Below are 24,513 nucleotides of genomic sequence, written 5' to 3'. Positions count from 1 at the left end.
ATAATTTTTTTTTAATTGGTAGTATTTTAAAATGTGTCGAAGCGTCGGCCCGGTTAAAAAAGGTTTTAATATAAAAAAATGTAACAAAAGAATTGAATTGCTCTGATAGAACAAAACCAGAGTATTTTTTCGGTTTTCCATGTGACGTAGATGCGCCAGTTTGCGCTTGTACTACAAGTTTCCAGACACCCTGTATACACTGGGTGGGAGATTAGGGCAACTGTCCCCCTTAACTAATTCTATTGATACCATTATATGCAGAATGAAAAAAAAAATTACAAATTGCTTAAAACACGGTCCTAAACAACAACACCGCTTTCAGGCCACACAATACCCTCTATCCAAGAGACAAAGGTAGATATCCGCGTATTGGTCACTATGCAGGGTGAAGTGTTATACCAGGATGCCAACCCCACCAGCAGGTGAGTACAGGCCACCCTGGGGCTGTTGGATATTGTCAGCGGGCTGCCGTAGTACCAGTCCTGAGAACAAATAAAGTGATAAAGTGAACACACTTCAAATGGCAGATTATTAATTCATTTTAATTAATTAATCGCTTCTTTAAAACCGGTAGGTGGTCAGTGTTTACATTCATGGTCAATGGAAATGGTTTGGTTAACCTAACCTAACCTAACCTAACCCTAGTAGTTCTGTGAATAAAAGTCCTCGCTCCCAAAAAATGTATGTTTTCGTTTTTCTCTCACTGAAAACTTATATACCTACCTAGGTATATAAGTTTTCAGAAGTAACATTAATTAATTATACTAGTAGGTACTTATATACCTACCTACTTAATCATATAATACGAAAAAGTTACCCAAATGATAATCCACGGGAGGAATTAATTAAGGAAGTCGTTTCTCCTTAATAGTAGATACATTCCGAGAGAAGAGAGCAATCAGAAGAAGAATAAGGACGGGTTGTTTCGCGGAATAATAACAATTCATCAAATTTCAAAGTGGATTTTCATGTTCTGTGTAGGTTCTATTCAAGTTCTATTATTATATAATTACTGGCCAAGGGCTTCACAAATCTGAAATACTAACAGAACTTGAATAGAACCTTCACAGAACTTGAAAATCAACTTTGAAATTTGATGAATTGTTCAAATTCTGTGAAACAACCCGTCCTAAGAGATTGAATGTTACATTACATAATATAGACATTATTAAGAAATTAAAACTAATTTTTATATGCAAAATTATGATGTGTTATGTTAATTAAATTGAAAAAAATGGTAGACCTGTAGACAAGCTGCCATGGGGCAGGCAGCGGGACTACTCTTTTGTTATTTATAAAATTCTTGTTACATCAATGTTTTATTATGAATATTGAATAATAAAAAAACACCCTTGTTATAATGAGCTTGGTGTACAATGCATCCCAGTGTTACATACCGGACATTCTCCAGTTGTGTTGACTGGGCGGCTGCAAATCTCCAGGTCATGTTTTACACCGGCAGGGTGGTAAGAGCTGTCAGCGGGGAATGTTCTAGAGCACTCCTCCTGAGATACTCTCTGCATTGTCGTCTGAAATTTTGAAAAACGTACCAACTAATTGTTTAATCCAATGAGAACAATCCGTATAGTATTACAATGTGAAGTGACGTTTTGAAAAAATGTGTTTTTTTAATGTAAATACTACACAAGTCTCTCAACTACTCCCAACCGTCTAGAACCAGTGGGACTATGACATCCCCAATTGAGGAAGTGGGGAGGCGAAGGAGATGAAGAAGAGTAAGGTGAAGAAGTACCTGACCAATTAGATTTAGTCACCAAACACGACTAAAGCCATTTCAAGATACATTTGATCCGGATGAAGATCTTTCACCAGGGCGATACTGAGAGTATCTTCCACTCTGGAACGTGCCACAAATATATATGTACATTACTTTTAATAAATTAATAATTTATCGTGAAATTACACGCGAGGATTTGAAGCAGCTACTTCTAAGTGTGTGCTTTAATCAACATTTCATTTCTCCTCTTCAGAGTGGTAGAAATACTATAAACATGTGGAGATCGGGAAAGAATTCAATAATGTAAGCTTTGTGGAAAAGTTTTATAAAGGGACCCTAAGATGGGTTTGACATGTAGAGCGAATGTACGGAGAAAGGAGCGGATGGTAGAAGGAGTCTGGGACTCCCAAGGTAGACATGGCAAGTACTTGGGTCATCTCAAGATTCAGATTAACAGAACCTATGTATGAATGTGCATGAAGCGAGGAGTGTGTGTTAAAACAGAGTTGTGTGGCGGTCCATCCTCTCTGCCTACCCCTGCGGGGAGACGGCGTGATGGTTAGATATCTATTTAAACAAATGTACATTTAGTACCAGCCACAGCTGTCCATAATATAGTTATCACATCATCGGTCATTGTTCATTCTTGGTCATTGGCAGAGAAATGTGTTCTAACCTTCTGGGGAGGTATGGTGAGTGAGTCATCCCACCCAGTGAGGATGAAGCCACTGTCAGGAAGAGTTGTGCCGGTGTGGAGACAGACTGGGATTATACTGCTTGTGAAGGTTACCCTGAAATTTATATAATTTATTTCTGTAAAACTTTGAAGTGGTAGTGCAATGCAATAATATTCCTTAACCCTTTAGGTGCGGTATGCCGATATTCCGGCATGACGCATGACGCATGACGCATGACATTGGAAATAATGGTAATAAAGTAACAATAAATTATAAAATTTCATAAAAATAATAAATATCGTGACATTACTTTTCAACAGATTATTGACTGTAACATTGTAATAATAATTACAAATAGGTTCTAATGTCGGTTGTGACTCTGTCCGTAACTCTGGTTCAATGAACTCCAGAACTTTGATTTATTTTTGGGGTGTTATGCCATATTGCGTTACCTCCTTCTTTATCCCACTTCGGACAGCATTACAGTAATTACAAATAAACATGTAAATTCACATTCGATTACACATCTGCCCTGATGATGGACACTATAATGCTGTCCGAAATGTTGGCTAAAGAAGGAGTTAGCGCAACATGGCATAATACCCCAAAAAAGAAATCACTGTAAATTAAAGACGTGAAAATTTTAAATCATATCCAGAACTTTGGTTTTGAATTTAAGTGTCATTATTTTCAAAATTAGAACTGATTTGTCGAGAATTCAGACTATCTGCGATGTTTCAAGGGTCTGCGCTAGGTATATATCACAGTTTCCACCCTTGTATGCGCGCGAGTTCCCTACAGAGCATCAGACCATGTGAAGCAACAGTGGGCCTGTTCCGCTAGCAGGGCATGTAGCAAGAATGGAAGATAGGACAGGACATAGGAGTGTTTGTTGGTCGACCTACACTGAGGTGGCACTATACAGGTGGAACTATTCCTGCTAATAAGTTATAAGGAACCGGCGTTGCTTGAACTAACCCTTGTATGCTCGCGAGTTCCCTACAGAGCATCAGACCATGTGAAGCAACAGTGGGCCTGTTCCGCTAGCAGGGCATGTAGCAAGAATGGAAGATAGGACAGGACATAGGAGTGTTTGTTGGTCGACCTACACTGAGGTGGCACTATACAGGTGGAACTATTCCTGCTAATAAGTTATAAGGAACCGGCGTTGCTTGAACTAACCCTTGTATGCGCGCGAGTTCCCTACAGAGCATCAGACCATGTGAAGCAACAGTGGGCCTGTTCCGCTAGCAGGGCATGTAGCAAGAATGGAAGATAGGACAGGACATAGGAGTGTTTGTTGGTCGACCTACACTGAGGTGGCACTATACAGGTGGAACTATTCCTGCTAATAAGTTATAAGGAACCGGCGTTGCTTGAACTAACCCTTGTATGCGCGCGAGTTCCCTACAGAGCATCAGACCATGTGAAGCAACAGTGGGCCTGTTCCGCTAGTAGGGCATGTAGCAAGAATGGAAGATAGGACAGGACATAGGAGTGTTTGTTGGTCGACCTACACTGAGGTGGCACTATACAGGTGGAACTATTCCTGCTAATAAGTTATAAGGAACCGGCGTTGCTTGAACTAACCCTTGTATGCGCGCGAGTTCCCTACAGAGCATCAGACCATGTGAAGCAACAGTGGGCCTGTTCCGCTAGCAGGGCATGTAGCAAGAATGGAAGATAGGACAGGACATAGGAGTGTTTGTTGGTCGACCTACACTGAGGTGGCACTATACAGGTGGAACTATTCCTGCTAATAAGTTATAAGGAACCGGCGTTGCTTGAACTAACCCTTGTATGCGCGCGAGTTCCCTACAGAGCATCAGACCATGTGAAGCAACAGTGGGCCTGTTCCGCTAGCAGGGCATGTAGCAAGAATGGAAGATAGGACAGGACATAGGAGTGTTTGTTGGTCGACCTACACTGAGGTGGCACTATACAGGTGGAACTATTCCTGCTAATAAGTTATAAGGAACCGGCGTTGCTTGAACTAACCCTTGTATGCGCGCGAGTTCCCTACAGAGCATCAGACCATGTGAAGCAACAGTGGGCCTGTTCCGCTAGTAGGGCATGTAGCAAGAATGGAAGATAGGACAGGACATAGGAGTGTTTGTTGGTCGACCTACACTGAGGTGGCACTATACAGGTGGAACTATTCCTGCTAATAAGTTATAAGGAACCGGCGTTGCTTGAACTAACCCTTGTATGCGCGCGAGTTCCCTACAGAGCATCAGACCATGTGAAGCAACAGTGGGCCTGTTCCGCTAGCAGGGCATGTAGCAAGAATGGAAGATAGGACAGGACATAGGAGTGTTTGTTGGTCGACCTACACTGAGGTGGCACTATACAGGTGGAACTATTCCTGCTAATAAGTTATAAGGAACCGGCGTTGCTTGAACTAACCCTTGTATGCTCGCGAGTTCCCTACAGAGCATCAGACCATGTGAAGCAACAGTGGGCCTGTTCCGCTAGCAGGGCATGTAGCAAGAATGGAAGATAGGACAGGACATAGGAGTGTTTGTTGGTCGACCTACACTGAGGTGGCACTATACAGGTGGAACTATTCCTGCTAATAAGTTATAAGGAACCGGCGTTGCTTGAACTAACCCTTGTATGCTCGCGAGTTCCCTACAGAGCATCAGACCATGTGAAGCAACAGTGGGCCTGTTCCGCTAGCAGGGCATGTAGCAAGAATAGAAGATAGGACAGGACATAGGAGTGTTTGTTGGTCGACCTACACTGAGGTGGCACTATACAGGTGGAACTATTCCTGCTAATAAGTTATAAGGAACCGGCGTTGCTTGAACTAACCCTTGTATGCTCGCGAGTTCCCTACAGAGCATCAGACCATGTGAAGCAACAGTGGGCCTGTTCCGCTAGCAGGGCATGTAGCAAGAATGGAAGATAGGACAGGACATAGGAGTGTTTGTTGGTCGACCTACACTGAGGTGGCACTATACAGGTGGAACTATTCCTGCTAATAAGTTATAAGGAACCGGCGTTGCTTGAACTAACCCTTGTATGCTCGCGAGTTCCCTACAGAGCATCAGACCATGTGAAGCAACAGTGGGCCTGTTCCGCTAGCAGGGCATGTAGCAAGAATGGAAGATAGGACAGGACATAGGAGTGTTTGTTGGTCGACCTACACTGAGGTGGCACTATACAGGTGGAACTATTCCTGCTAATAAGTTATAAGGAACCGGCGTTGCTTGAACTAACCCTTGTATGCTCGCGAGTTCCCTACAGAGCATCAGACCATGTGAAGCAACAGTGGGCCTGTTCCGCTAGCAGGGCATGTAGCAAGAATGGAAGATAGGACAGGACATAGGAGTGTTTGTTGGTCGACCTACACTGAGGTGGCACTATACAGGTGGAACTATTCCTGCTAATAAGTTATAAGGAACCGGCGTTGCTTGAACTAACCCTTGTATGCTCGCGAGTTCCCTACAGAGCATCAGACCATGTGAAGCAACAGTGGGCCTGTTCCGCTAGCATGGCATGTAGCAAGAATGGAAGATAGGACAGGACATAGGAGTGTTTGTTGGTCGACCTACACTGAGGTGGCACTATACAGGTGGAACTATTCCTGCTAATAAGTTATAAGGAACCGGCGTTGCTTGAACTAACCCTTGTATGCTCGCGAGTTCCCTACAGAGCATCAGACCATGTGAAGCAACAGTGGGCCTGTTCCGCTAGCAGGGCATGTAGCAAGAATGGAAGATAGGACAGGACATAGGAGTGTTTGTTGGTCGACCTACACTGAGGTGGCACTATACAGGTGGAACTATTCCTGCTAATAAGTTATAAGGAACCGGCGTTGCTTGAACTAACCCTTGTATGCGCGCGAGTTCCCTACAGAGCATCAGACCATGTGAAGCAACAGTGGGCCTGTTCCGCTAGCAGGGCATGTAGCAAGAATGGAAGATAGGACAGGACATAGGAGTGTTTGTTGGTCGACCTACACTGAGGTGGCACTATACAGGTGGAACTATTCCTGCTAATAAGTTATAAGGAACCGGCGTTGCTTGAACTAACCCTTGTATGCTCGCGAGTTCCCTACAGAGCATCAGACCATGTGAAGCAACAGTGGGCCTGTTCCGCTAGCAGGGCATGTAGCAAGAATGGAAGATAGGACAGGACATAGGAGTGTTTGTTGGTCGACCTACACTGAGGTGGCACTATACAGGTGGAACTATTCCTGCTAATAAGTTATAAGGAACCGGCGTTGCTTGAACTAACCCTTGTATGCGCGCGAGTTCCCTACAGAGCATCAGACCATGTGAAGCAACAGTGGGCCTGTTCCGCTAGCAGGGCATGTAGCAAGAATGGAAGATAGGACAGGACATAGGAGTGTTTGTTGGTCGACCTACACTGAGGTGGCACTATACAGGTGGAACTATTCCTGCTAATAAGTTATAAGGAACCGGCGTTGCTTGAACTAACCCTTGTATGCGCGCGAGTTCCCTACAGAGCATCAGACCATGTGAAGCAACAGTGGGCCTGTTCCGCTAGCAGGGCATGTAGCAAGAATGGAAGATAGGACAGGACATAGGAGTGTTTGTTGGTCGACCTACACTGAGGTGGCACTATACAGGTGGAACTATTCCTGCTAATAAGTTATAAGGAACCGGCGTTGCTTGAACTAACCCTTGTATGCTCGCGAGTTCCCTACAGAGCATCAGACCATGTGAAGCAACAGTGGGCCTGTTCCGCTAGCAGGGCATGTAGCAAGAATGGAAGATAGGACAGGACATAGGAGTGTTTGTTGGTCGACCTACACTGAGGTGGCACTATACAGGTGGAACTATTCCTGCTAATAAGTTATAAGGAACCGGCGTTGCTTGAACTAACCCTTGTATGCGCGCGAGTTCCCTACAGAGCATCAGACCATGTGAAGCAACAGTGGGCCTGTTCCGCTAGCAGGGCATGTAGCAAGAATGGAAGATAGGACAGGACATAGGAGTGTTTGTTGGTCGACCTACACTGAGGTGGCACTATACAGGTGGAACTATTCCTGCTAATAAGTTATAAGGAACTAACCTAGGAGATGGGGAAGAGGAAGGTGGGAAAGTACCTGGCTGTTTAGATCTGGTCAGCAAACACGGCTAAAGCCACCTCAAGCAACGTTTCAATTCTGAATGGTATTCTTACACAAGGGCGATACTGAGAGTATATTCCACTCTATAAAGTACTGCAAATGTACTACATAATAAATTGTTAAAATAAGATTTTCTATTTGAACCTCCGACCTCCGGATTGCTTGTCGAGAGCCTTAGCACTCGACCACGGTGGCCGTCAGATTGGTAATGTTGATAAAATAATATGTACACACTTAAATGTGTATAAAACGGAATGAAGAAGTGCGGCAGGTCTGAAGGTTCGGGAGATAGCTCAGTTGCTAGAGTAAACGCCGTAATAGCAAATGTTCTTTTTTAAATTCCGGTCGCACCCATGAACTTATTTGTTTTGTGATTTTTACTAATGTTTAGTATAATTATGAAAAGCTTACTGTCTGTCAAGCTGCAGAAGGGCGATGTCGTTATACGCGCGTGAGTAAGTCCTGTTGTATAGTGGGTGGGAGTGTGTTTTTATCACATTGTAAATAGCGTCAGGGTTGTACTGAGGTGTAAAGTTCCCCCCCAATCCGACGAACTTCTCTGAGCTGAAACAAAAGAAGTGCAGGTTATATTAACATTGCCATGTGCATCTTAAGTAGGTCTAATTGTCTAATACAATCACTACGTCATCTGAGATTCACCACCATCATATATTTGTTATGGTTTTATATTTCAAAGGAAAACCGCTGATTCAATTCAATTCAATTTTTTATTCTTTTAAATACATTACAAAATCGTTAATTTCAAAGCGTCTTGAAATAAATTGCATTCATATAAGTCGGTACATACATACTCGTATTACAAAGCAGAATTTAGTGTAGCTATACACTATGGTGTATCATTTGTAAACATGGAGTGAAAAATAAAATAACTGCGTACCATACTAGCGACAACAAAGATGCTGTTTAAAAGCAACTTCTTAAAAACTAAATATATATATGTCGATATCGGAATTGATTCTGTTCAACTACTGACTCATCTCGCTAACTTTACTCTTCAAACAGAGAGAGAGAGTTCTTAAGGCTCCGTAGTAAGCGTTCAAAAAGATGAAGAAGATTGTTTGAAGGGAGATATGAAACGACAATAATTTTGCGAAAATTGTTAAAATATTTAATGAAACACGATTCGTTTAGTAAGAATTCTTTCTAAAAATGCCTAAGTTGTATTTAAAGAAACACTGTGATTTTTGTTAATACCTACGACATGTTAAATAACAGAACAAAATTGGTCTGTTATCATTTTCGGAGCACACTTTGAGATTTTTTTCGATCGATGGAATTTCCTATAGTTACCGTTTCGACTCAAATGTATAAATATTATCTTCAAAAACAATTTATAGGTATTTTAGGAACTCTAAATTGTTCAAGAGAAATGTGTTATAAATTGGTGGAAATACGGAATGCGTGGCTTAAAACCAGTCGGGTCATGTGGTGCTATATCTGTCACCAAATGACAAATCCTCATGAAACTAACTTCTCATCTCCTTTTCTACTATGGTCAGACATATAATATAAACAGAATAATAAGAAGGAGTCACGGGCGGCCGCGGGGAGGAAACCGGCGGAACTTTCATACATATAGAAATCTACAGTTTTATTCCGAAATCGGTGAAATTTTGCACACTTTACCTTCAAAACAAGAGGAAGGCTACAGTCTACATAAGATTTAAAAAAAACTCTATGGAAAGCCTATGGTACATCAGCGAGTATATTTTTATAAAATGGTTGGTCTGTGGTTGTGTTATGATAGTTATTCAGCCAAGAATATTTAGTTTATTTCTGTTCGAAAGTGGTTTTATGTTTTTATCATCAAAACAAGTGAATTTGTAAAAGAGCTATTTTTTATAAATAACTAGCAGTACCCCGCCACGCGTTGCTGTGGTTCAGTCTGTCTGTGTAGATAGAGAAACAATGGCGCATGTTGCTTTTACGTCCAACAGATGGCGTTGTTTTAAGAAGAAAACATGTTTTACCTGTCACAGGTGACATCTATATGCTATATAGCGTATTCGAATGCAACGTTATGACAAAATAACAAAGCAATCAGAAGAACTTTCGGAGATTTAAGATTTTGAACAAACTAACATTTTCGTTTTTATTTATATAAATAGATTTGCAGGGAAGGGACTTTAAAGTCTTGAATTAGTCTGATAGTGGGGGGGGTAATTAAAAATATATTTTATTAATATTTTGTGGAATGTTTTGAATGTACCTCCCCCGAGAATGATTCAGTGAGAAATAAATGGTTCTACTCTAAAATTAAATATTTATCTTAGCCCGTTGTCCCACGGGTCGGTAAGGAATCGAAATAAACCGAGTGCTATAAAACCCTGTGTCGTTTTGTTCCTGATCCGTGGGACGACGGGCTTATTCTTTTAAAAACTATACAATCATTTTGTTATCCTTTGTACTGTTTGTAATTTCCACTTCATATAATACCAATGTATTTAACATTAGGTTTAACGGTAAGCACAGAGCAGTCAGGCTTACATCATTTGAATGTATATTACAGTTATATGAGTGTATACCAGTGGCGGTCCGTGCCTTTTCAGTTAACTAGCTAGAGTGGTTGACAAATGGCTAAGGATTAACAAAAACGATATTTTCAAAATTGATCCAAAATCAGAAATATTAAAAAAAAGACATTATTAAACTAGGCCTCGGGAAAATAATTTCACTGTTGTCGGTTATTTTGAGGAAAGAAAGTAATTCTTGAAGAGGGTCTTGAAGAAACCCATATCTTAGGAGGGAACAAACACAGCCAAGCTGTAGAATTTAATAAAAAGACAATCTTTGAAACAACCTGTTCTCATGAGACAAATGTGATAACTGTGTAAAAATATTTGGCGGGTCTCACGGCTATGCGCCGGTGCCAAAGGATCTATGATGCTCGTTAACCGGAGCATCTTCCATTGAAATACCGGTACTTACTTAATACAAGAGAAACACTCCAAAAGCAATCTGTATCTCTTAAAGTTACTGGAGGTCTAGCACGGTCAGTCGATAAAGCCATATGTCATATATGGTCAACAATTGATAAGAAATGATCCGACGGCCGATAAACATATTTTAGGCCTCCATAGCATCAGATAAGCTTCGTTTAACTGTCAATATACACATCTTCTTTAATAATGTCGTTCGTTATGCAAAATTACTGGCTTATTAACGAAGCAAAAAACTACAACAACTGTCAAAGTGAGTACACGTATTCCTTAACATTTTCATAATAATATTATTAAATAGTGTTTATACTAATAATAGTGGCTTAAAACAGTTACCAGTATAGGTTAAAGAAAGTGCTATTTAAAATTACGTAAACATACTACCTATTACGGTGAGAATTATCAATTTTATTATTAAAATTATATTCTTGAATATTGCTCGAAGCAAAAGGCGAAATTAATCATAAATGTGCCAATAATACAGTGTGAACTCTGCGGCAGGTACCTATATTAAACATTACCTGTGCAGTACCTATTCCAATATAAATCAGGGGCGTTGCACTGTGCGGTTCAAAAATATTAACGAAAAGTTTCAGATATCTAAATTAATATGGAATCTATTAATTTCGTCACAATTGCAAAGGAAGCAGTTGACAAATTAACAAATGTCATGGTGAACCCTAATAATAAATTTAACAAAAAGCAGATTGCAAAAATAATACCGGAGTCCAACAACATCATGGTTTCAATTTCTCATATGGCGGCTATAATGGCGAAGTTGGAAGGTGAACTCGCCGTTTACAAAAACTTGTCTCAAAATCAACAGACTCAAATAATTCCAGACCTTTGTGAAACCATAATGGAATTGGAAGAAAGGAAGGAAAAATCGAAAAATGCAATCTTTCTAAACGTACCGGAAAGTGAGTTGTCTCAAGAAGAAAATTTGACAAATGACTCAAAAATAATAATATCCACTATCAAAAAAATTGATGACATACCAACACAAAATCTAAAAATATACAGACTTGGTGCTAAAAAACCTGGAGTCATCAGACCAATTAAAGTGGTATTTGAAGATTCTTTCCAAGTAAAATACATTCTTCGGAATAAATTTAAAATTACCGATGGAATTAAGATAAAACCGGACTTGACAATAACTCAACGAAATCACATGAAGAATCTGATAATAGAATTAGAACAACGGAAAAATAGCGGTGAAACAAATCTCACGATAAAATATGTTCATTCTATTCCGAAAATCGTTCAACAGCATACACCAAAAAACTACACAATAAATTAAATCACTGTTACCTATATTATCAACACGTCAGAGGAATTCGAACTAAACTGGACACTCTCAGACTAGAAATAACTACTTCAATATTTGATGTGTTGATTTTCACAGAAACTTGGTTACATCCGGATATTCACACTGCAGAACTAGGAATGTCAAGATACAACGTTTTCCGCCGGATAGAAATCAATCTACAAACGATGACATTAAAAACAATAAAAGAAGAGGTGGTGGAGTTCTGATTGCAGTAGCGAAAAATATTGTCTCCAGACAGTTAAATACAAAAAACGTTGAAATAGAGCAATTATTTGTTATGATTAATACAGGTAAAAACAGAATTTTATTGGGTAATGTGTACATTCCGCCTAAATCGGATTTAAGTATTTATACTAAGCATTTTGAAGATATTGAAATTTTACAATTAAAATATCCAAAAGTAAAAATAATTATAACTGGCGATTTTAATCTTCCGAACATCATTTGGAATCAAAACTTTATGGAATTGACAGGTATAGAAAACGCTGGATTGTCAACTATAAACAAAGAAGTTATAAGCATGTTAAATTTTATAAATCTAACACAATTAAATAAAATTGAAAATTGTAATAACAAAATACTGGACATGGTATTTTCAAGTGATACTTCAGTAACTGTAGCAAAATCAAGTGAAATAATATTACCTGTAGATAACCATCATCCTCCATTAAATATTAGCGTAACACTAAATAAAATACCAAATCTACAGTGCAAAAAATCACTTCACAATTTTAATAAAGCTGATTTTAATCAATGCTTAACTTTCTACTTATTTACGGCTCCAAAGACTAAGATGGGCCGGACATGTGCACCGAATGCCAAGCACACGTGTACCAAAGAAGGTTCTAACAAGACACCCGGGAGGCAAACGTAAGGCGGGCAGACCTAGGCTGAGATGGGAGGACGATGTCAGGAAAGATGCCAGAGGACTACTCCATGTTGCAGATTGGAAGACGACGGCCGAGGACAGAGGGCGGTGGAGGCTCATGTTAAAGGAGGCCAAGGCTCGAAATGGGCTGTAGGGCCATTGAAGAAGAAGAATGAATGCTTAAATGCTACTGATTGGACTTTTTTAAAACAAGAAAATATTAACGAAAATATCAACGTATTCTATAAAATAATTCACAATATCATAGAAAAAAGTGTGCCTTACATTAAATGTAAAAATAATGTTTTCCCTCAGTGGTTCAGTAAAGATTTAATTGACTTGACTCTATTGAAGAAGAAAATACATAAAAAGTACAAAAATTCTAAATCAATTAAATATTATATTCAATTCAATTCAATTCGGCGCCAATGTCACGATCTTTCTAAAAATTGTTACAAAGAATACTTAAATAATGTGGAAAATTCAATTGCAAATAACGACATCAACACTTTATGGAAGTACTCAAAGTCATTAAAAAGAAATGAAATAGATATACCTGCTAGCATGTATTATAACGGCATAAATGGAAATAATGCGGAAACTATTGTTAATTTATTTGCTTCATTTTTTAAAGATGTATATGACAACACAATTGATAATAGTGAAATTCCTTTTTTTTCATCTAACACCAATTTACAAATTTCTAACATTCACATAGATATAAATGAAATTAAAACCCATATTAACAAATTAGATATAAAAAAAAGTTCAGGTCCTGACAAAATACCACCAATTCTATTGAAACACTACATGCCTTGTCGTATCCCCTCTATTTAATTTTTAATATGTCATTGTCATCGGGATATTTTCCAATTGCATGGAAAAATAGTTACATCACACCCATATTTAAAAAAGGTGACAAATGCGATATATGCAACTATAGACCTGTGTGTATACAGTCAACTATTCCAAAACTAATTGAAAAAATTATTTTGGATAAAATTATTTTTAAATTAAATGGGATTATAACAAGGTTTCAACGTGGTTTCATGAAGAATAGATCAACTCTGACAAATCTACTAATATATGAAAACTTTATAGCGAAAGCCTTTGCAGATAAATGTCAAGTAGATTCGATATATACTGACTTCAGCAAGGCGTTCGATAAAGTTTGTCATAAAATATTAATAAATAAATTATGGAGTATGGGTATAACCGGGAACTTTCTTAAATGGGTAGAGAGTTATTTAGCAAATAGGCAACTGTTTGTAAAGTTAAATGACGTAATATCGGATGCCTTTTCTGCCACTAGTGGTGTGCCACAGGGCTCCCATTTAGGACCAATACTGTTTATTTTATTTATTAATGACATAGTAGACGTTTTTTCCGATGTTGATATCCTGTTATTTGCTGATGATTTAAAATTATATAAAAAAATTAAAAATATTTCTGATTGCATAATTTTACAAAAAAATTTAAACAACTTGTTTAATTGGTGTATATGCAATAAACTGGCACTTAACATTAGTAAATGTCAAATAATAAGATTTTATAAAATAAAGAAACCGACAATTTATGAATACAATCTTGACAAAATTATATTAAACTCAGTAGAAACAATAAATGATCTAGGTATTATTTTTAACTCAAAACTTACATTTATTAGCCATATAACTAATATTATTAATGGAGCAATGAAGATTTTGGGATTTATTATTAGAATAACCAAACAATTTTGTAACATTGATACTATTCGCATTTTATACATAACGTTAGTGAGAAACATTTTGGAATATAACTCTACGATTTGTGCTCCACATTACAATATCCATATTCAAGCGATTGAAAAAGTCCAGCATAGATTCCTTAGGTATATTAATTTTAAATTAGGTATTCCAAGAGAATCCGTGGACTATAATTTGTTATTAAACTGGACTAATCTCGTAAATTTATCAGATCGCAGAAAAATCTGTGATCTATTAATATTATATAAAATAATTCACTCGGTCCTGGATACCCCTGATTTAATAGAACTAATACGATTTCATTGCCCTGGTCGTGCTAACAATAGACTGACTCTACCGTTCTACTATAATAACACACACACATTATCACATTATTACTCACCAATCAGTCGATTACACATTTTGGGAAATGAACATGCCAACATCGGCGACATTTATTTTTTTTAAATTAGCGCAATATAAACATGCACTCAAAAATTATTTTTCCATAATGTAACTTTATATACACAATATGGACATGTTGAAATGAAATGATGATATTTCTCATTATTCTTTTTTTGTTATTTTTGGTAATGATACACAAAATAATTGTATGTTATTTTTAAGTTTAAAACTATTATTATGTAATTATATTATTTTTCTTACTTTTGTACTCTGTTATATGTTTATTTATAAAAGGCAGTATAGCCGTTCATGTATTTAAAAAAAAAAAATAAAATAAAATAAAAAATAAATAAAATAAAAACAGAGTTGAACTAACGAAGCTCTTAGAATTGGAAAAGAAGTCGCATACGCGGTGAATTGAGGCGGGTATAGGTACCGCCGCCCCGAGAACTATTTATTACATAACCAACACCTCTGTCATAGGTCACCCCAAGTGGTTCGCAACGTTTGGTGACTTAGCAGGGGTGCCCGGTTCATCAGGTTTATCGGTGTCTTGGCGGCAGATGTGTCTGCCCACCAACTGCATGGCAGGCCGGATCGGGAGAGACTGGTTGACGGAGACCTTTTGACCTCTCCAACAGGACTCTCTCGGAACATTGCCTCGCACCGCAGTGGGAGGGATGGATTCATAACTAACCCCCAGATTCCTATTCACCCCTTGTACCTTCCTCCTTCCCAGAACTTCCCATCCTTCCTTTCCTAAAAAGACGCCCCACACAGCATCCCCAAAGAGGGGAACTATTTTTCTCCGGGCCTCCTGTGTGAAGCTAATAGTAAGCATAATTTCTTCTGAAGTCATAAGATTTATTAGTAGATATTTAATACGTGTTTACTTAGTAGGTAGGTGCCATAATATTGAAAAAATGCAAATAAAGAAGTAAACACGACAATTTTACATAGAAAGTAATCTTTACTGAACAATTAAAACGGCCACCATTCTGAACCCAAACTAAACATACAGACAGATGAAATGCAAAACGGTCGAGGTAAAACAGGACTTCGCAACACTCAATTCATTCAATTATGTGAGGTAAATTATTTAGTTCGCCGCGTATACCACGAGTTTCCAGACACAGTGTACACCAAGAGTTTGGGAAATATCGTTTAAAATGCGCTTAAATCTTTAAAGTGAGATTGTTCAAATATCAAATCATCTTTGCAGTCATTATTACAAGGAGTTGAATTTTTAAATGAAGAAACAATAAACTCACCTAATCCATGTAATGAGGAATGCAGAGCCCAGCACCCATCTGTCACTCAGTAATATCACTGGAATCACCTGCCAGGAGATCTCTTCTCTCCGACCTGTTCCAATATGTCCCTGGGAACACAACACAACTTCATATTAATCTCTAAGCAAGTGTTGTTTTAAATTGCTCACAAAATGTTTGCTGATTTTCGTTTTTTCATTTGCTTTAATCATTTTTTACCGCCAACCATCTGGAACCAGTGACACTATGGCATCCCAACCAACCATCTGGAACCAGTGACACTATGGCATCCCAAATTGCGGTATGTTGTGAAGCTGAAGGTAGTGGGAAGGGGAACGAGATGCGGAAGAGAAAAGTACCTGCCTATCCAGATATAATCACGTATGAACGTGTTATAGCCCAGCTACACTACTCGCGAAGTTGATCGAAGTTGACCGAATACGATAGTGTGGGCACGAACTTCGCTTCGCTTCGGGCAACTTCGCTTCGCTTCGCCCGACTTTCGATTGTTGTCGGTAAATGCGCCCGAGTCAAAGGACTCGAAGCGTCCCGGCATAAATAAACCAATCACTGACTGGTTGGACTGAGTTACTCGCGAAGTTGCACGAGTGTGTGGTCACGCACTTCGAACTTCGGCTAACTTCGTCGAGGACTTCGTCGAAGCGTCGAAGCGAGTAGTGTAGCGGCCGCTTAAAAAATAAGTAAATTGTCACCAAACACGACTAAAGCCATTTCAAGCAGCGTTTCTGTTATGATTAAACTGTACTTGTATATTATATACTATTTTAAATGAATACATAATAACACAACTTGACCAGCACATACCGGGATTTGAACCCGCGACCTCCGGATTGCTCGTCGGGTGCCCTGGACTGGCTGGAGATGGTAGGGCTATATCACTTGAAGTAAAATATCGTAAAACATCTCAGTATTGCCCCGGTGAAAGGCCATCAGAATGGAAAGTTTGTTTGAAATGGCTTTAGCCGTGTTTAGTGGCCACCTGTTCCCCGCTTCACTACCTTCAGCCTCATAATAACATCTCCCTGATGATGGAAACTGAAGGAGGAGATTTGACTTGATTTGGAGAGGAAACTTGGATAGAGAAGGAGGTAGTGCAATATGGCATAATGCCCCAAAAAGAAATCACCGTAATTTAAAGAAGTAATTGACATGTTAGTTTGGGTGTATAATATTAATAGAAAAACAATAAATTAAATTGAATATAAATATTTTAAATACACATGATTATTAATTTATTATTTATTATTTGATCCCGTGACCACTGAATCCAGAGCCAAGGATTTTACCCGCCCGCCGATGTTTTTAGTTCCTTTCTATTAATGGTCTTTCATTTTTGTTTAAAAAGTTTAGTTTTTCTCCAACATACTTAATTAATAAATAATTACATTTAAAAAAAATTTCGTAAGAATTTTTTAAAATAATGTGTTCTTAACATGTCATAAAATAAGCGTGAAAATTCGTTTATTAAACATGATAAAACAAATATTGATTTGGAGAGAAACGTGCGTTACAAATTGATAACCACTTCTTTACCAACCAAGTTTGGAGATAACTAAAGGACAAAATAATAACACGTGGAAATTTAACATCCCCAAAATACATAAATGTACTGCAATGAATAGGCAAATAGTATGGAAGTACGCGTCTATTGGAATGTTGCTTATTTCAAGAACGACGGTCTCACGTGTCTAGGATGAATGCAGTTTGTATATACTTGACTGGCCACGCACTAGGCAGCCAACATGATCTGCAGTGTGTATTTAAGGGAACGTCCTAGGGCTCTATGGAAGCCAAATATCGTCGGCTGTGGAAGCCAGCCTCAAATGTGACTAAGGATGCCTCAGTCCTCGGTGGATGTGACTAAGGATGCCTCAGTCCTAAGTGGATGCCTCAGTCCTCAGTCCTCACGCACTTGTCGTGGCAGCCAGTAGAACTGGTGATATTGGCTGTTACCAGCTACAACTGGCTGCTACTTTATAGGGCGGCTGCCTGCTCTAACAACTGTAAGGTCATGGTGTTTGAAAGAGAGAGTACAATATAGTTTTGAGAGATGAATACTTGGAGCGGGTGGATGAGTTTGTTTATTTGGGAAGTATGTTTAGGAGAGATGGAAAGGACTGAACGCGATTGGCGCTAATATATTCTAAAAAAGCGAAACTAACAGTCCACAATGGAGTGTTGATACCAACCCTGATTTATGATAGTGAGGCATAAAACTGGCAGAAGAATGCTAAAATTGAACTGAATACTGTAGAAATGAGATTCCTGAGTTTACGTTTGCCAAAATTAAGCATGACCGTGTTAAACATGAGGAGATCGGGAAAGAATGCAAATAAGGCTTTGTCCAGAGCTGAAGTCCACAATGGAGGGCTGATACCAACCCTGATACATAGCTGATAGCATTGAACCGGAGGAAGGATGAAAGTTGACTGAATGCTATACAAATGAGATCCCTGAGTCGTATGTGTCCGAAAACCATCCAAATATTGACATCGGGAAATAATGCAAGCGTTGTGGGAAAGTATAAAAAGGGACGCTTAGATAGTTTGTACGTTTGGAGCGGACGGATGGAGAAAGGAGTGACAGGAGAATGTAAGACGACTAATTGAAAATGCTAGAAGAAGTCTGTGACGCCTGAGGAAGACATAGCACGACAGAGTGAATCAAACATTCGAATTGGGTCAACTCAGGATTTAGATTAACAGAAACTTATGTACCTATGTATGACACAATGTATAAATGTGAATGAAGCAAGGAATGTGTGTCAAGACAGAGTTGTGCCGAGGTATATCCTCTCTGCCTACTCATGTAGGAAACTGCGTAATGGTTAAATAGTATTTTAATAAATAAATTAATATTTTAGGTTTTAATCTACCTATTTATATAAATACAAACATGAAATTGTTGTTATAAACCGCAATTACATATATATATATATATATATAATATTTGACTTAATACAATGTCTGCAACTTACAAAGTGCGGGGCCTCGGTGGTAGTTGCCATGGGAGTCTGTGTGTGTTCCAAATGAGGTTCTGGTGAGAGTGGAGGGCACAGATCTCCCCGAGACCAGCCGAAACTTGTTTGTTGGCACGGGAATATAACGATTTCACCTAGTTCTAAGCAGTCTGCAAGAGAAACAAAAATACAAACAAACGTTAGAAGTGCCTACAGTTATTCATGGGACTAAATACATGTTATTTACAAAACACACATGATTATGTGTCTGTAAGTTTACAATGAAAATGTCAATGGCAATGTGACGCCACGCCGAGCCAACAAGACTGTCTGCTCATCCATGTCAATACATGGAATACACATATAATATGGCAGATCTTGTCAGCCATTGAGTTCAAGCGCACACAGACTAAAATCTTTAGTATCTACCACTCTCAAGTCTACGGCATGTTATTTTACATCAATTAAAATGTTAAATAACTTGCTCATGTCGTGATAGATCCCTCGACCATGTAGGACATCATTACATGGCCGTTTCTGATACGTGGTTACTCGCTGTACAATCAACTGATCTTTTTGAAACTTATTAAATACTCACAATCAGCCGCCTTTGATCCGATAAGCTGCTGCGAGACTAGTCCCTTGGACAAAGGCGGACAGGGCTTCGTGCAGCAAATAATATCTTCCTCTGTATGATTGCCCGGGAAATTACATCTCTGAAATCCAACATACATAACATATAACTCGAAATAACAAATAATAGCAATGATTCAATGGGGTTAACTAGGCAACAATTATCATTGCCCTGCTGATGGACACTGCAAAGCTGTCTGAAACGTCGCGCAACACAGTTTATTACCTCAAAAATCAATCACCATTTGGCAACAATTATTCTTTGGTTATATTTAACATATGCCTACTCTGATGTAAAATCCACCAACAAAATGGTAGGAACTTTAAATCCGGCTTGCGGTCAATTTCGTTAGCTTTGTTAATCAACTTTTATCCTAACAAAAAATTTTACTTCATGGTGATTGAATTCTTCATTTTCTCTTTTAGCCAATTTTTCAGATAATCTTACGGTGTCCATCATCAGGGTAAGTGTGCAGATTGTGTATTAATAGAAGTTGGTGCCAGGGAACATGTTCCCTGTGCTCCTCCTGTGTTAACGGTAAGAGGGCTGCTAAACTTGAATGCATAGATTGCGGTGAAAAGTGTTTTTGTTTGTTTATAAGTGATACCGTGTTGCCCTCCTTCCGTGTCTTTTCTTCAGTTTCAAATTTAGATCTGAGTTATACTCTCCTGTTCTCGTTTGTCAAGCAATCCGAGATATTTTTTACTTTTCTCGGACTTGGGAATCGATGAATTCTGACCAATGACGTGATGGTTGTGGTTTCGAATGATTTTCTCGGACAGTGTGATGATTTTTGACATTATCGATTTATCCGTGATAATGTATGGAAATATTTCGATGGTCAAAAAGATCGAGTAAATCATCGATTGTGCCCATCGCTAGTGTATTATGGCCCCTTATGTCAGTCAGTCCCTGTCCCCGCTATGAGAGGTATTTACTTCTGACAAGTCTATCTGTGCGGAAAATTAGTGTAGAGGTAATATGTTTTTTTTTTAAATACTTAGTAAAAAAAAGTGTTTTAATGAAAATCTATCGATTTCGAATAAAATGGATAATTTTCATTTAACAAACATCGTATTAAAGTTAACCTACGCTGGCGATGAAAATGAATTTTTGTAACTTGCTGACGGGAAGATTTTATGATGTAAGTCAGTTATTTACCTCTGGTAGTATGGCTTTTCTGGCAGCAAGCATCGCCACCGGGCAGTTGGCGAATAGAGTGCATGCTCCCGGTACCCCCTTCACGAAGCAGGCCTTACCTACAAGCATTCAGCACACAAATACACCGGGGTACATAGGGAGGGGACCATCGCCGATTACTAGCATACACCACCAAGATACACCAGGGTTCATAGGGAAGGGACCATTGCCTACTACAATCATATACCACACTATACAGATACACCAGGGTACATAGGGAGGGGACCATCGCCGATTACTAGCATACACCACCATGATACACCAGGGTTCATAGAGAAGGGACCATTACCTACTACAATCATACACCACACTATACAGATACACCAGGCTACATATGGAGGGACCATCGTCTACTGGATAAGTACTGTACCTTCTAATACTGACTCCCGAGGACAGCAAACAATCGTAACGGTGCCCTCATAATCGCATAACTGAAAACAATATTAATGGTCATTTGAAACGCATTATCTAACCGTTCATTGTAGTATTTATATATTTCAGAGCTTCTAGATTATTCAGGCATAGACCTATCCCATTTCTGAGATTAGAATATCAAAGAGCAAGTAAAAAGATTGCCACCGAGAATCAAACCGGGGACCACGCTAAAACCGTAACACTCTAAAATTATACTTATTTTTTATTTCATTTTTCGAAAATTATTAACTAAAAAAATATATGTATACTTGACATAACATAAAAAATTCAGAAAGGTTTGATATCAGGCAATATTATTTCACAATGAAAGATATCTCATTGATATGTATGCATAGTACAGTGTATGTACAGATTGGTTACGATGATAGAATCAAGTAGTGGTTTCACCTGAGGAGGTATTCCTTCAAGGGAGGCATCAAGGACCACGCGGCACTGAGATATATGCCTGCATATGCCTGGCCGCCCGGTACTCTCCACGGTGCAAGAATCACCTGTAACATAGCACAATAACAGGTGACACATACAGACACGCTATCAGACATACATTCCCATTGGTAGTGATTCGAGCGATGTGCTGAAATAGACCAGACCATGACGCGTAATTACCTTAATACACCAAGAGAGAAGAAAGTCGTGGCATATCAAAAGCCAAATACAAGAAACGTATTATGAAAAGATACATGGTTATATCCTTTCTGCTTTATGCGCACAAGGAATATATTACTATACACGTTTCAATGGGTATTTTCCAGGCTAATGCGAAAATACTTAGTACACATATTATGTGTATAAATATTATCTTTCTCTATCTCTAGACTTGAAAATATTATAAAAGGTTTAAGGACTTCCCCAATTTTTACATAAACAGATTTCAGGGGCTCTCACACATTGAAATTTTTTTATTTAAAGAAAGCAAGACAAAAATATATATTACAGTAAATAATAAGATAAAATACAGAAAAAAACAACAGAAAAGTTCCAATAAACTACTTTTCAGTAGTTTGTCGATGGCATTGAAATTTTTTGTGTTCATAAAATTATAAACTTTATAGAAATTTATTATTTGAGAAAATATAATTACAACACGTGAAAATATAGACTAACAAAAGAAAAGATACATTAAAACATGGGCCAACGGTTGCCGAACATTACTGAAAGAGATATTTTTTTTCCAAAAAATTACCTTTTTGCAAAATATATGCTTTGATGTACAAAATAACAAAAATATTACAGAACACAGGCCAGAGAAAAAATGAAATATTTACATACATAAAATAAAAAATAACATAAAATATGTATGTTTATTTATTCTTGGCTAATTTATAAAGCGCCGCTTTTGTGAGACCTCACCTCAGGGGATACAAAACATGGGTTAGAGGGTTTCAAATATTTCTAAGAAAGAAAATTTTAATATTTTGTCAAATAATTTAATAATTAGAAAAATAAATCATTCATTATTGTATAATATATGTAGATTGTATATGCCTTTATGAAAAGTTTGAGAACTTTTAGTGGGTGGCTCATATTTTATTTTTATTATCATGTAATCAAAATTTAAATTATCGACGAGTTCCAAAATAATTTGATTTTTATAAATATACATTATTTCCCTAAAATGATTTCGGTTCTATAATATTTTCATCTAATTATAAAAAAGTTAATTTCAGATAATAAATAATTTTTGTTATCATATTTTAAAAAGTTTGAGAACCCCTGACTTGTGCAGTTCAATATTTAATTCTTTGGGTATTTGATGTTTACTTGTAATTATGTAACAAAAAGATATTTATTGTTTTATATAATATTTAAAATTTTATCTTTTGTAACAGTTTTAGTATATCTGGTCCGTGATCTATAATATATTTTTTTGTTATTTAAAATTTAGTAATTATAAGAAAAATGTTCTCGAAGCATTAAATCTGTAATTTTACCTTTTAGAAATGTTTGAGAACCCCTGGAAAGTGTTCTGTACTCTCTTATTTTACCTTTTAGAAATGTTTGAGAACCCCTGGCAAGTGTGCTGTATAATAATTTTCTCTTATAATTTTCGTATTTCATGTTATTATATTTTATAATACAAAATATGAAGAAAAAAAACATTTTCTCGATTATTAGATAATTTTAGAAAAATAAAAAAAATGAGAAGCTCAGGATTCCAAATTTAAATAAAATATATCCAAAAAAATATGACAAAAATTTTCCCGAATAAAAAACGGCTTGTGTGTAATGTTTAAAAAAATAAATCTAAAAGATTGAAAATCTCTGATTAAAATTAAAATAACATGTTATGCTTGGAGGTTATTCAAAATTATAGTATTTTTTTAATTTTATGGTCTCTAAAGGTATTTTTAAAGTTGATATATAATTTGAAAAATGAAATCGACAAGTTTTAATATTATATCTGCAAACGCAGATGGGATGCACAAAACATGAAACGCATCCGCAAAAGAGTTAATAGATAGAATTATTACCTTTCTGTAGTCCCACGACACAATCCAACATTAATAACATGAACACAATCTCTAGAAAATAACGCATTATGATTTTTTCACGACAATGAATTTAAACAAAAAGCAGCGCTTCAGTTCTGATTTGAAGACACAATGCGATGTTACAATCTCGGGTACCATTTTTATTAGTTTATAATCAGCACTTTGACTTTTAGGGTCACGCAACAGATAATTCTCCGCAAACTCTCTAATTATTAGTCGAGAAAAATAATTTACATCAGGGACCGAATGCTAACGAATGAAATAATTATTTTTACGCGTAACGTAACAAATAAGGCGAACTTGGCTTTCAAAAGGTCATAAAGACTTTGTGACAGGGGACGGGGTGACCTGGCGTCTATCTCAATGACCTGTGCCGTTGGTGGAACATACAGTTTTTTCCTAATCCTTCTAATAATTGGATATAACTTTGGTTCAATTGTTTTTTATTATTTTTTTAAGGTTTGATATTATATGAAACATTCCTTCGTCATAAATCATAACGTTTATTAGCAAACTTGGAAGAGCATTATACAAAAATACCATTTAAAAAAAGTCAAACTTATATTTTTCAAAAACAGTTCATTTTATACAAATAAAATAGAATTTTTTTCTTCATTACATTCTTTTAGAGTGTGGCTTTCGAAATACACTATTGACGGCCTCGGCGGTTGAGGGGTAGGCTCTCAACTAGCAATCCG

The 24,513-nt window shown here is 37.5% G+C and overlaps 2 protein-coding genes across 2 annotated transcripts; both read right to left on the bottom strand.

Moving 5' to 3' along the window:
- Nucleotides 1-299: 299 nt before the first annotated feature.
- LOC149413966 (serine protease persephone-like) lies at nucleotides 300-8,740 on the bottom strand. Its single transcript, XM_089643945.1, has 5 exons — nucleotides 8,736-8,740; nucleotides 7,928-8,080; nucleotides 2,415-2,529; nucleotides 1,398-1,529; nucleotides 300-482 (listed from the first exon to the last, which is right to left on the bottom strand). Exons 1-5 carry the CDS (start codon nucleotides 8,738-8,740, stop codon nucleotides 300-302), a joined length of 588 nt encoding a protein of 195 aa, XP_089500071.1.
- A 10,877-nt stretch (nucleotides 8,741-19,617) lies between these two features.
- LOC149413965 (uncharacterized) lies at nucleotides 19,618-23,923 on the bottom strand. Its single transcript, XM_089643944.1, has 5 exons — nucleotides 23,795-23,923; nucleotides 21,711-21,814; nucleotides 21,259-21,319; nucleotides 20,850-20,947; nucleotides 19,618-19,770 (listed from the first exon to the last, which is right to left on the bottom strand). The coding sequence occupies exons 1-5, from the start codon at nucleotides 23,859-23,861 to the stop codon at nucleotides 19,618-19,620; spliced, it is 483 nt and encodes a 160-aa protein (XP_089500070.1). The 5' UTR covers nucleotides 23,862-23,923.
- Between the last annotated feature and the right edge of the window lie 590 nt (nucleotides 23,924-24,513).

This window comes from Hesperophylax consimilis, chromosome 20 (genome assembly GCF_061612785.1).
Source record: "Hesperophylax consimilis isolate HC1 chromosome 20, BYU_Hcon_1.0, whole genome shotgun sequence".
NCBI classification, from domain to species: Eukaryota; Metazoa; Arthropoda; class Insecta; order Trichoptera; family Limnephilidae; genus Hesperophylax; species Hesperophylax consimilis.
Note: the sequence above shows the minus strand (reverse complement) of the source record. Positions and strands in the feature narration are given on the sequence as shown.

Excerpts from the sequence above, each read along its gene's own strand:
- LOC149413965 (XM_089643944.1), bottom strand. The coding sequence starts at position 23,861 with ATGCGTTATTTTCTAGAGATTGTGTTCATGTTATTAATGTTGGATTGT. Across the intron at positions 21,815-23,794 it reads TGTCGTGGGACTACAGAAAG|GTGATTCTTGCACCGTGGAG; the intron begins GTAATAATTCTA and ends GCTATGTTACAG. Across the intron at positions 20,948-21,258 it reads TCGGGAGTCAGTATTAGAAG|GTAAGGCCTGCTTCGTGAAG; the intron begins GTACAGTACTTA and ends GAATGCTTGTAG.
- LOC149413966 (XM_089643945.1), bottom strand. Across the intron at positions 2,530-7,927 it reads CTTCTGCAGCTTGACAGACA|GGTAACCTTCACAAGCAGTA; the intron begins GTAAGCTTTTCA and ends TATAAATTTCAG. Across the intron at positions 483-1,397 it reads ACACAACTGGAGAATGTCCG|GACTGGTACTACGGCAGCCC; the intron begins GTATGTAACACT and ends ATTTGTTCTCAG.